Here is a 12,520-nt window from a genome sequence, read left to right on the forward strand (position 1 = left end):
GAGGCGGATCTTATTCTACCGAAAACCTCGAAAACATTTTATTTAATACCTATCATGTCATGAAACGTGGCAGAACCAAGCATCAGCCTTGATTTTCAACGTATTTTTCTTCAGGCTCGTGTGCATCTCTAGCTGCCACTTTGAATTCCCTCCAGGAAGTCAGAAATCAGAAATGGACAGATGACGAGAGGATGACCACATCATGGCTCGCTTGCGGGTCGAGCTTCAACGCTTCTCTTTCTCTTTCTCCCCCAATTTAATCGCCTCGTCATGCTGATGAATCCAGGGAGAGAGGGAGGCGTGTCTGCCTTCTTCTTCTTCTTCTTGCTTCTGTTGGAAAATGAGGGCGGTGGAATCGATGGCTGATGATCCAGAGATCGAACGTCTCCCCGTCGACATCCTCTCCCATTGCTTCAGCTTCATTCACTCCTTCAAGGACTTGGCTCTGTACTCTTTCTCCTCTTCTTCTTTCGATCGACGTCGTTTTTTTCCTTTCGTTCGTTTTTGTCCTGATTGATTTCTTCGTTTCGTTTCTCGTTTTTTTTTTGTTTCTTGCTTTAGTTAACGATTTAGTCGGTTGTCTCCGGTTTCTGAAATTGGATTTTTTATGTTCGATTCTTGGTTTCTGAACTCCTTTATCTCTCTTTTTTTTTTGAATTCTTCTGGTAGGGTTAGCGCCGTGTGTAGGAAGTGGAGGGAAGGGGTGAAGAGGAGCCTGGCGAGGAAGGAGAGGTTGAGCTTTGCTGGTTGGAAGATGGACGACGACTCCACCGCCAGGATGGTCCACTCCGCCCTCAACCTCAGAGAGCTCGACATGTGAGAACCTCTCTCTCTCTCTCTCTCTCTCTCTCTCTCTCTCTCTCTCTCTCTCTCTCTCTCTCTCTCTCTCTCTCTCTCTGGTTTTCTTCCTGCTTCTTTGATTGCCAAATTCGCACAAACCCATCAAAATAAGTAAAAAGATAAACCAACGCAGTGTCATTGTGACGGTCTTTTTTCTCACGTTTCACAACCAAAACATGGAAATTTTATTGATTATTGAGACTACCAGGAAGGAAAAGGCGTCTCTTAGCTCATCGTGGAACACAACAATGCATTATCTGGAGAACCAATTTGTCAACTAGACAATATTTTGTAGAATGTTAATAAGCAACTGTTTTCTCGTATTGTTGCTTTCTGTGGAAGCCTCTCTCCTCGTGTCTATACAAAAATTATATACGTTTGCCAGTGGCATCCCACTAGAACAACATGGAACGTTTCAATCGATTTCCGTAGGTAATGCTTCAATAAGAAGAATTTTAGATGAAGGCATATAATTGGTCACCCAGTGTCAGTTACAAGTGAATGTTCCCATTTTTTTCAGTTCAAATTTATCTCAATTCCATGTCAGAGCCCAAGGGCAGGCTTGAACCTTGATCATAGTCACAGATAAAATATCGCAATATTATCACTGTATTTTCATCAAACTATATTATAGGTAAAATTTTGTCAATTTGATAATATTGTGATATTATCACAAGAATATGGTGATATTATCATGATAATATCACGATATTATCAATTATTGTTACCTCTTAAATATGTTTTTCTTCTTTATTTTACCTTTTTTACTTATTTCTTTTATTATATATGTATTCTATAATCTAAACATGATATTTTCTTACTTGTTTTTGTTATTTTTGCATATTTTTTATTTTTTAAGCCTCAAGATTTTCCTGCGAATTTTCTGAGATTTATCACCAAACCTATAATATTGCAATAAATAGCCTCGCCAAGATTTAGCCAATACTGATATTTGTGACTATGACCTTGATTCAAAATCCGTGTTGTCGAGCTTATAATGTCGTGCCCTTCAAACTTTCTTTGCCCACTGACTTTGTACCAACTTTATGCTATTCAATATACTTTGGTCATCGACGACATCTTGTGAAATTCTATCACCCTTAGCTTAATTATTTACTCTTAATCTGATGCTGGTGTCACAATTTACAAGTAACATCACAAATGACAAGAAGCTGTGTTAATTTGCACCACCACCAACCAGTGCATTCAAATGAGACAGGTTGCAAGGAGAAAATGGCACATCTCTTGTTGTGGGAAAGACAATCTGCTGGCGTTATATGAGGTATTAGTATTGTCCAGCCAGGGAGAATTTTGGGCATACTGAAGGGCTACTTTCTGGTAAAGAGAGCGGAAGGAATCTCAGCTATAGCCTAATCATGTAGAAGAATCCAGTAGAGCATGATTTTGGTAGTTGAGAGGGAGGTTAGCCAGTTGAGAAGGCCATCCTTGAATCTAAATTTAGACAAAACTTTCCTTTGGATTTTAGTTTTGAGATGACTTCATGTTTATTATTTGGAACCAGAACAACTTCAGAGTTTGCATGCATCTAGCCTTCCTACTTGTGTTGGAATGCTTGCCATTTCTTTTTTAGAAGGAATGCTTCCCATTTCCACTGGTTCCATTTGATAAGTTACGCCTAGATGAACTTAGGATTAGGAGGGCCTTCATCTCCGTGGCCTCCTTAATCTATCTCCAATTTTGTCCAAAACAACTTGACAAAGGGATTTGGTGATCTTCCTACATACCACTGTGTCTTAGATAAAAAGCAGGCAGTATGGACATGGTTAATAAGAAAAAAGGACCCATCTGAAGAATCACAAAGAGTTGAAATTTTTTTTCGAGATGTTTTGTGGGTCTGATATTTCCAGTAGGAAATCAAAGGAACATATGAAGAAAAACAAAGAGAATGAGATACAGGAAAAAGTGGGACAAAGTAAGTATCCTCTCCCGCAGCATTCCTTGTTGGCTTTAGATGCCCTCAATCACCAAAATTACAAGGTCATTAACTATAACAGCATCCACAAGGATAAAAGTTGCAAACTTGATTTAGTTCACCAAATCCCATCGTTAGTAGGAAAATGTCCATTAGGTAATAGATAGGCTAGCAAGATAAACAACCCTCGGTTTCAATAAATCATTTGTCTGGAACCAAAATGTTAAACGGATCCAATCTCAAGTTGCCGTTTGCCTTTTCGATTTCATGTGCCACATGTATAACTCCCTTCATGTTACCTTTTTATCCTAAAGTGTCATTAGCAAGTGCCATACTATTCCTAAAATTACTGGAAACCACATAAAAGTGAACTGATTTTTGAAAACAGAGTCATGCTGTCAGAGGTTTTATATGATTTCATGAGAACTTGAGCTGAACTTATGCAGAAATTAGATCAGGAAACCATCTATACCTTTCCTGGCTTTGTACTCCTGGAGCAAATGGAGTTAAAACTTTGTTAGCTTGTCAAAGTCCATTTTATTCCCATGTTGCATCCCGAGTCTTATCCTTGTACGACAAGTTGGGTGTATGTCCAGTGCACATAAAATTTCGTATGAGTTCCAAGTATCCATATGGACAATATTCAAACACTTTTTGAAAGTTTCCGAGGGACGGAGTAACTGTGATCTTTGATCTGGAACAATAACCTGCTAAACCTCTCTGTGGAAGCTGCATAGGAGTGGCATGTTGGTTATTGATTAAAGACTGGAAAAATGTCATGAGTCCTGGCAACAGGGGAATGAAATTCATCAAGATATTAATTTTCCTTCTTTTTGTATGTTGTAATATATAGGAGAGTTTGCTGAATAGTTTCTTTAAGTTGTTTTGCTTCCTATGGATGATTGAATGGAATCTTAGATATTCATGTTACCATGTACCCCTATCTGATGAGGTTGTAAATATGTTCTCAATGGTTTAATCATGTCTGATTCTAGTTTTGATTTTGTAGTTCAAGAAGCTGTTGGGGTTGCCGAATAACGGATGATGGACTGTACAAAATATCATTGGCAAAATGTTGTAGCATCCTGACATCAATTTCCTTGTGGGGCATGGCAGCAATCACTGATAGAGGTGTGGTTCAACTGGTAAGCAGTTTACTCCATCATGATCTCTTATTCCTGTCAGTACTTTTAGTGGGGATGAAAGTGACCGACTCACTCATGGACATTCTATGATCTCAACTTTTGTCATATACTGGCATTGAGTTATGCTATATGCTGTTCAGGGAAAAATTATTTTACTCTTACAAGCAGCATATTTTGGATTTCATTTATACTAACTTTTATCTTTTTCTTGTTTTGGTCAGTGTGTCTTATTTTGCCTCTTGATACAGTAGTTTTATTGTTTAAGAAAAATTTTGGGTATTGAAAAGGCAAGCTCTCACATTGATGAGAACATTAATGGGAGAGAGTGAGAGAGAGTCGTGGGAAAGTAGGAGTTACAAGGTAACTAAAGAGTTTTTTTAGGAAATTACCATATGCCATGTAACTTTTTTTTTATAACTACATAAAGAATGAACAAACAAATTTTTAATTACACTGTTACATAACATGGCAATCATGTCATTTAAAAAAAAAGTAATGAAACATCAAATTGTTGCCACTTATTGCCCTTCCTTCTGCTTTTATAATATTTACAATAGGATATCATTCTTCTACTGCATGCGAAGATTGAATTGTGATGGGTCCAGGCCTAGAAAGATCTTTTTCACTGTAGAGTCATGTATTATTTACATTCTTGATCTGAGCAGGAACTTAATTCACATACTTGTATATTTTTGTATACAGTGATGTTTGAACTGTGAGTATACTTGAGGTTGTCTATCGTTGTGCCCTCTGGTTGGTGCTAGAATTGGGTGGTGTCCTTGAAATTAACTGCCCTCTGGTTGGTGCTAGAATTGGGAGGTGTCCTTGAAATTAATTAATGACAACCCATGCATCACCTGATGACAGGCATAATGCTACTCTGGCATTGGTTGCTAGGAAACATTGCCATTTATATGACATGAAAGGTATATTATTTAATGTTTCTTTGTCATCCAAAAAGAAATTCTTCATACAGTGCATTGGGTTGAAACTTTATTAGCACTCTTGACTGAGAAGAACCCAAAGGAGAATCTGAACCAGCTTGTTATTTTCATCAGCATATGTTAAAATTAAGTTTACATTAAGATATAATATATGATTAGCTGACCTATGGCAGAAAGGTAAACTCGGTCTAAACCTAATAGGTTGTTTAATATATTCGATAGTGAGATCCATAATAATATTTTTGTTCATCCCTATTCAACACATGTTAGAAGCCTATGGTTGTCTGCTATGTCACATAGACATGGCTATTGCGTAGTTGTACCCGTGTCGACATGGCCCGACATGGGTACGGGTACCGGATGCAGCACGGGTACGTGCTGGTTCAGATCGGCTCGGGTCCAACCCTGACCCAAACAATTTTGTTTTGATGTCGGTGAAAGGCAGGGAGGAAGAAGAAGAAAAAAAAAAGAGAAGGAAGAAGAAGACAAAAGAGGAGAAGGAAGAAGAAGACGAAAGTGGAAGAGGAAGGGAAGGAAGAAGAAAATGGAAGAGAAAGAGGAGAGGGAAGAAGAAAGAGGAAGAGGAGGAGAAGGAAGAAGAAGACGAAAGAGGAACAGGAACAGGAAGAGGAGGAGAAGGAAGAAGAAGAAGACGGAAGAGGAAGAGAAAGAGCATACCTTCTTCTTCCAATCTGCCCGAGAGAGAGAGAGAGAGACCTACCTTTTTATTAAAAAAAAAAATCATTTTCCTCCCCTTCTTTCCAAAAATTACAGCCACCCCCCACCTTACAGATTTTTTTTATTTCTGATAAAGACCTTCCTCTCCCCTTCCTTTTCAAAAATTACAATCACCCCCTTACAGACCTTTTTTTTTTAAATTTGATATGGACCCTAATATGGATCCATACTTAATGCATGCTCTCTCTCTCTCTCTCTCTCTCTCTCTCTCTCTCTCTCTCTCTATATATATATATATATATATATATATATATATATATATATATATATATATATATATATATATATATATATATATATATATATATATATATAGCCGTGCCGTACCCTCCGTACCCATACTCATACATGCACCCGTACCCATATCCATGTGACATAGGTTGTCTGTTATCTGCGACTCATGAGTGGAAAACCCGAAGCTTTGTTCAGAATGTCCAAGCCTGGCCCAATGGCTCATTGTGTGACAGTCTGGTGCCTCAGCAAGTCATTTCTTTCAATGGAATTTTTTAAAAAATCATAAAAGATCATTGCAAGTAAAGTTTATGAAAAATAAGAAACTACAACCTATAGGAGGATAATGCGACTACTACTAGCTAATCATAGGGCAAAGATAAGAAGATTTAACAACAAAAATTGATTTTGAAAAAAGTAAAAGAACCATTGATTCCACTCCTTTGTCATTCAGTATTGCCTTGATTCAGGGAAGAAGAAAGAAGAAAAGGTGGAAAGAAACCTCTCCCAGTTTACCATTCAATATACATATTGGGAAAGGAGAAAGAAGTAAAAGACGAAACTGTAAAACAAAATTAACTTCTATTTTCCCGTTAGAGAATGCGTGGAGTATCAGGGCTTTCTGTCAATGAAGTGGCAATGGAAAAATATGAAAAAACTCATGAATGCTTTTGTTTTTCAACACTTCCTTTTTCCTATAAATTACAAGGATAATATGCTACAATAAACTCATGAATGATTTTGTTTTTCAAGGCTAAAGTTATACATAAAATTTTATACAACCTTATATATACATCTATACAAGTGAGATATTATTTTGCATGTCTTATAAATGTGCATAGATTTCAAGATAAATTAGCAAAAAACAGGTTACACGCTAAGAGTCATAATTAAGTTCCTTATGTTCAACAACAAACAATTTGATGTATAGGCATGTATGTATAATAATTTTTACATACAACTTCAACTTCAACTTCATTACTGAGCCTCTTTCTTCAATGCTATATTTTAGATTGGGAGTCTCAAACTGTGACCTTAATTTATCCCTTTACCCTCGATCATTTTTCTGATGATTGTGGTGTTTTTGAGGTCAAATTTTGTTACTTCTGTTTGTATCTCTTGTCCAATAGTCGATTCTCATTGATTTAAAAATTACTTGTTGGTGCACCTCATGGGTTTGCAGGTAGTGAGAGCTGTTTCTTTACGTCACCTGAATATTGGTGGCACATTTATCACAGATGAGTCTTTGTTTGCAATCGCAAATAGTTGCCCACATTTGAAGGTAAGGCAATGAAAAATTAATAATTGTTATTTCTCCTAGATGTTCTACATCTGACTTCGTACACCGCTGACCATTTGTTTCTCATCTTTTTTTCTGTTGTGGACTAATGAATTGTTTTTCATTTGCATAAGTAAAAAAAGAAAAATATTTCTAGTTAGTAATTCAAATGTACCAATAACATGCCATAATGGTTGTACAACTTCAGTGCATTCAAACATCTCCATAATCCTTTCATTCTGCATATGTTTTACATAAGAACTTTATTATGCTGTTAAATGTGTAAAAGCTTGATTTTATGCCAGCAGCTTGAGGCATTCTTTAGAGCACAACCCCATGGACCTTCCATGTTTAGTATCTTGCAAGTTAGTTAGGGGGCATTTGATAGAGGCGAAAGTATGGTTTTGTGTGGGGCCCACAAATCCTATCAAACAGGGAAGAAAAAACTCCCCACTTTTTGCATTGGTGGGAGGTTTTTCTTCCCTTTTTTGAGGAGAAAAAGTTGACAAAATTATCTCTGGAGATAACTTTATCTTGCAGGCAAACACCCCCTTAAGGATTCACTTCTTAGAAGTGTCCTAGTGAATACTGTGTGCCAGGCCCAGATTATGTAGCTCCAGCTCCTAGAGTAAATGAAGATAAGCACCATATGGGGAGAAGGGAGCTATAGACTCAGTGTTGTCTCTTGTCATATTTGAATCCTGCCACCTTCACCATAAGAATAAATTGGATAGTTTTTGTTCATTTTGATTCATCCTTAAGGTCCACCAGAAGCTTGTTTCTTTTCTTTTCTTGTGCATTGTATCTGAACAATAAGTTCCAGTGCTTCCCCTTGATTTGTTTGTCATTCTAGATCACAAACAAAGATTTGGTCCCCACCAGTGTTATAAAAAATGCACCTTGAGACGCAAAAGGCACGCCTCGCCTTGAGGCGCGGCCCTCTGTGCCTCAAGGCACAAAAAAAAATTTTACAACAAGATTTCTGAGACATGATCAACAAGATTTTTGTAGGTTAATCTCATATATTTTCCAGTTATTTCAGTTATGTAATCAGTTTCTTAGTATATTACTATATTTATTTTCCAGTTATGTAATCAGTTTTTTAGTTACTTTTATATGTTAATCTCATATTTTTTAGAATAATCTCATATATTTTAACTTTTGTAGGTTAATCTCATATATTTTCCAGTTATGTAATCAGTTTTTTAGTTACTTTTATATGTTAATCTCATATTTTTTAGAATAATCTCATATATTTTAACTTTTGCTGGTTAATCTCATATATTTTCCAGTTATGTAATCGGTTTCTTAGTATATTTTATCTTTTGTTGGTTAATCTCATATATTTTTCAGTTATGTAATCATTTTTTTAGTTACTTTTATATGTTAATCTCATATTTTTTAGAATAATCTCATATATTTTAACTTTTGTAGGTTAATGTCATATATTTTCCAGTTATTTCAGTTATGTAATCAGTTTCTTAGTATATTTTAACTTTTTTTGGTTAATCTCATATATTTTTCAGTTATGTAATCAGTTTTTAGTTATTTTTATATGTTAATCTCATATTTTTTAGTACTTATTTGAGATTTTATATTTCTTATTGGTTGTTATTTCATCAATAAAGCATTTACTTATTTATTTATATTTTTAGATATTTTTTTATTTTTATTTTAATTTTCAAAAAATTTGTTTGAGGCTTACGCTTTACACAACACTGGTCCCCACACTACCTCCCTCTTTATTTTCAGAATAAAGCCTCGGTTTTTGGTGGAGCGCCTTGCTACGCCTCAACGCTTTTCACAACACTGGTCCCCACACTACCTCCCTCTTTATTTTCAGAATTTCATTATATTCCTGCAGTGCCAGAACTCCAGTATATGAGCCCTTCATGCGTTCTTGGGACATAATGATGATATCTTAGCTGGATTGGAAGCCGGCAACCTTTATCCCTTCCTTCTCATTATAATCTTTTTTATAGTAAAAATAAAAAAGTTAAATGTATATTTTTTATTTATAAAATTTTGCTCTAAATCATCTTTTGTGTATCATACATTATAATATGTTATGGTATGATCAAGCCCTTTAACATTTCTGATGTCTTGGGTTACATTCTTTATAACATTTCAGGGTTATATCAAGTTCATTTGTTTAGAAAAGGAAAGAGGAGTTGCATCTTTTATCATGCATATTATAATTGTAAGCCTTTGCAAATGGAAATTGGATGAAAGCAGATACATTTGAGAATCAATGGAGATATTGCCTGATTTGAACAGTATCTGATGAGAACACGCTTGCAACTCCTTGACAAAGCTTCTCACTTCACACACACACACACACACACTTGAAAGTGACATTTTCTAAAGTAATACTTTGTTAGCTATTACTTTCAGGCAATCATTCTTTGGGGCTGTCGCCACGTAACTGAAAGTGGCCTCATTGCACTTGTAAATAAATGCCATGAACTTGAATCTATCAACATTTGGGGAGTGAGTGTTTCAGTCGACTGCTATGTCAGTTTGCTCTCTATCAGCCCTTCACTGCAAATCAAAGCTGGGAGGTTACGCCTGAACAGTGCTACCGCTAGTGTTCCACTTGTTCCAGCTGTTTGAAGACTGAAGAGTCGTCCATTTCTGCTTCAGTGACAACTTATATCCGTGCTGCAAGCTGCATTTAAGATCAACAATCAGTTCACATTCATAAATATCAGTGTTGATGTATATGTGACATCTTTAACCTAGTTTGCATGCCGTGAATGTACAGGGAATGCATTATATTCATCATGTTTGATTTCTCGATTCAATGGTGTTCAAGTCAGCAACTCTACTATGAGTTTCAGGTCAGGGTTTTCAAGAAGGTTGCATGTAAGATATGTATATCGTCATATGAAGACTAGTGTAGAAACAAGTTCTTCGAACTACTTTGTTGAGAATAAATTGATTGCAACTTTATCTCAATATTAAACCCTAATAGTATCATTAAAGATAGGTGCATATTCTTTAGTTTTAACTAGTATACCAACAAGGGCTCCATCTGTCTGGTAGGAGGAGTTAGTGTACATCACTGAGACATTGCAAGTTCAAAACCCAATTGTATGGTTGTATAACTGGTGGGGGTCTGCCTAACCCCAGCTTACCTATAAAAAAAAGTATGCCAACAGTAGCAGTAGCTGCAATTTTCAGGGTCATCACAGGTGACTTGTAGTTGAATTTGGGCCTTAACCATTTAGTATAGTTTGTTCAATGCTTTGAGAATCAAGAATTGAAGAGCAGTTCCTCCTCAAGTATGATGGCCTTTCTCTTTACGAAATGGCCTTGGTATTGTTCTCCACTTTGCTTTGCTTTGGGCACATGCATCACCTGCTGGACCTTTGATTTGGGTCCAATGCATGAAACCTAAAATTTACGCAAGCCTCTCTAGGGGTCAGAAAACCTGAAGAAGACTTGCTTGACTGAATCACTTCAGAAGCAACTTTACGACTGATGTTTCAGAAGACTTACTTGACAAGACTAGCTGACTAGTTGGCCTTTAGGCAGACATGCAATCTTGCTAGCTTGAGAGAAATAGTAGGATTAATGGGTCAGACATAACTGGATAATAAAATCCAGTTCTATATAATTTGGTTGTGTTTATATGTCCACTGTAAAAATTAAAATGTATAAACAGTTAAACACGTCAACATATATGTGTCTTTGATTAAACTGCTGAAGTTTCTTTCCCTGCCAATCTATAAAATACTTGTTAAAATGATATCAGTCTGGCTATGAATTTGAAAAATAAGTCCTGACAGCTATTTGCAGCAATCTGTGAAATCTTCACATTTTTTTCTCCCGCAAAATGTTCTTCACCTTTTATGTTAAGTCCAGGAATACCCCAGATGTCAATTTGCAGCATAACATATTTTGACTGTTCGTCCCATCCTGGTCAATGTATTAAATCTACTTGAAAAGAAAAATGGAATGACGTGTTGCACTTTCAGGATTGCGTGTGAATCTATTGAAGGGCATGTTGTTTCAACCTGAACCAGACATGATACTGGACAGCTAAACCCTAGTTTGACCAAGATGCATAAGTTCGATTAGATAAACAAGCCCCAACTCAAACACTGGATTAAGCTCATTAAGGCTTATTTAAACTCGTTTAGAATGTATATGGATGGAACACATTAACACAATAAATTTGTTTGGCCTTCATGCTGTTTTAAAACACAGGTCATTAGTTCGAGCCCCTGCTCCCAAGCTTCAGCCGAGGCCCTCAAGCTCAAGCTTAAGTTCGAGCTAAGCTCAAGCCTGACCAATGAAACTGAGAGGAGCTCAACCAGGTAAGGCTTGGAAACATTTATGGTCGTTTTGCACCCCTAGCCAGATCAAGCTAGCACTGTTCCATGACACTAAAACCTAGATCCTCTTGAGTGGATCCGGACCAGTAAAAGAACCTCAAATATTATATTTGGGGATCCAAGTCTCTCTCTCTCTCTCTCTCTCTCTCTCTCTCTCTCTCTCGTGTGTGCCTACACACACATTGCTAGAATTTGTGCTACGTACTCATAAAATCACAAGTGCAAGCTTAGCATACTCACTTTGACCCTCAATAGATCTTTTCATCATGGTTTTCCAATTTCTCTAGTAGAAGCCCCTTGCTTTTATTATTTTATCTTTTAAGCTCTAAATGTCATTTAAACTCCACTTGTGTATAACTGTTTAGTTATACATTGCTGGTCCCAAGCCCGGATAAAGGAGGAGGGTTGCAGTAGGCCAGTGACCGCCAGCATAAAAACTTAGTCATACCTTATGAATATGAACCAATATGAGATTTTCGTCGGGGTGTTCCCTACTGAGCGACGCGTTGTACTCTATAGGCCCGGAGGCAGTGATAAATGGGCAAGGGTTGCTAGGTCGTCGCCCGGAAGCGACGCGTCACACCGACGCCCGGGTGTGGTGTCAAATAGGCAAGGGTTCCCTCACTTTGTTGGACGGGTGGGGGTAAAGAAGTTAGTCCAAGACCATAAAATTAGGTTAGCCACTTGGAACATAGGGTTTTTAACTGGTAAGTTGGTAGAGTTAGTAGATGTTATGTGTAGGAGAAAGATTGATATTTTATGTCTACAAGAGACCAAATGGGTAGGTGAGAAGGCAAAAGTGATAGAACCTTGGGGATATAAGATTTGGTATACAGGAATAAATAGAAATAGGAATGGAGTAGGGATTGTTATGAGTCGTGAGTTTATAGATAATGTAGTTGAGGTTCGTAGGAAGGGTGATAGGATTTTACTTATTAAATTAGTATTAGGTACGGATACTATTAATATTATTAGTGTTTATGTACCTCAAGTAGGTTTAGATGATTCCATTAAGCGTCAATTTTGGGAAGATTTAGATGGAGTAGTACAAGGGATATCTTATGGAGAAA

The 12,520-nt window shown here is 36.8% G+C and overlaps 1 protein-coding gene across 3 annotated transcripts; it reads left to right on the forward strand.

Annotated features, from left to right (window-relative positions):
* The first annotated feature begins 268 nt into the window (after window positions 1-268).
* Window positions 269-10,068, forward strand: LOC149848030 (F-box protein At5g67140-like). 3 transcript variants are annotated; one of them, XM_090014612.1, is made up of 5 exons: window positions 269-447; window positions 670-816; window positions 3,783-3,918; window positions 7,015-7,113; window positions 9,492-9,576. In XM_090014612.1, exons 1-5 carry the CDS (start codon window positions 341-343, stop codon window positions 9,537-9,539), a joined length of 537 nt encoding a protein of 178 aa, XP_089870738.1. In that variant the 5' UTR covers window positions 269-340; the 3' UTR covers window positions 9,540-9,576. The 3 variants fall into 3 exon arrangements, with proteins under 3 accessions (XP_089870738.1, XP_089870579.1, XP_089870660.1); XM_090014453.1 differs by having other exon boundaries at window positions 282-447; window positions 9,505-10,068; XM_090014534.1 differs by lacking the exon at window positions 7,015-7,113 and having other exon boundaries at window positions 282-447; window positions 9,505-10,068.
* Window positions 10,069-12,520: the final 2,452 nt, after the last annotated feature.

Source organism: Nuphar pumila, chromosome 1, assembly GCF_984573655.1.
Source record: "Nuphar pumila chromosome 1, dmNupPumi1.hap1.1, whole genome shotgun sequence".
NCBI classification, from domain to species: domain Eukaryota; kingdom Viridiplantae; phylum Streptophyta; class Magnoliopsida; order Nymphaeales; family Nymphaeaceae; genus Nuphar; species Nuphar pumila.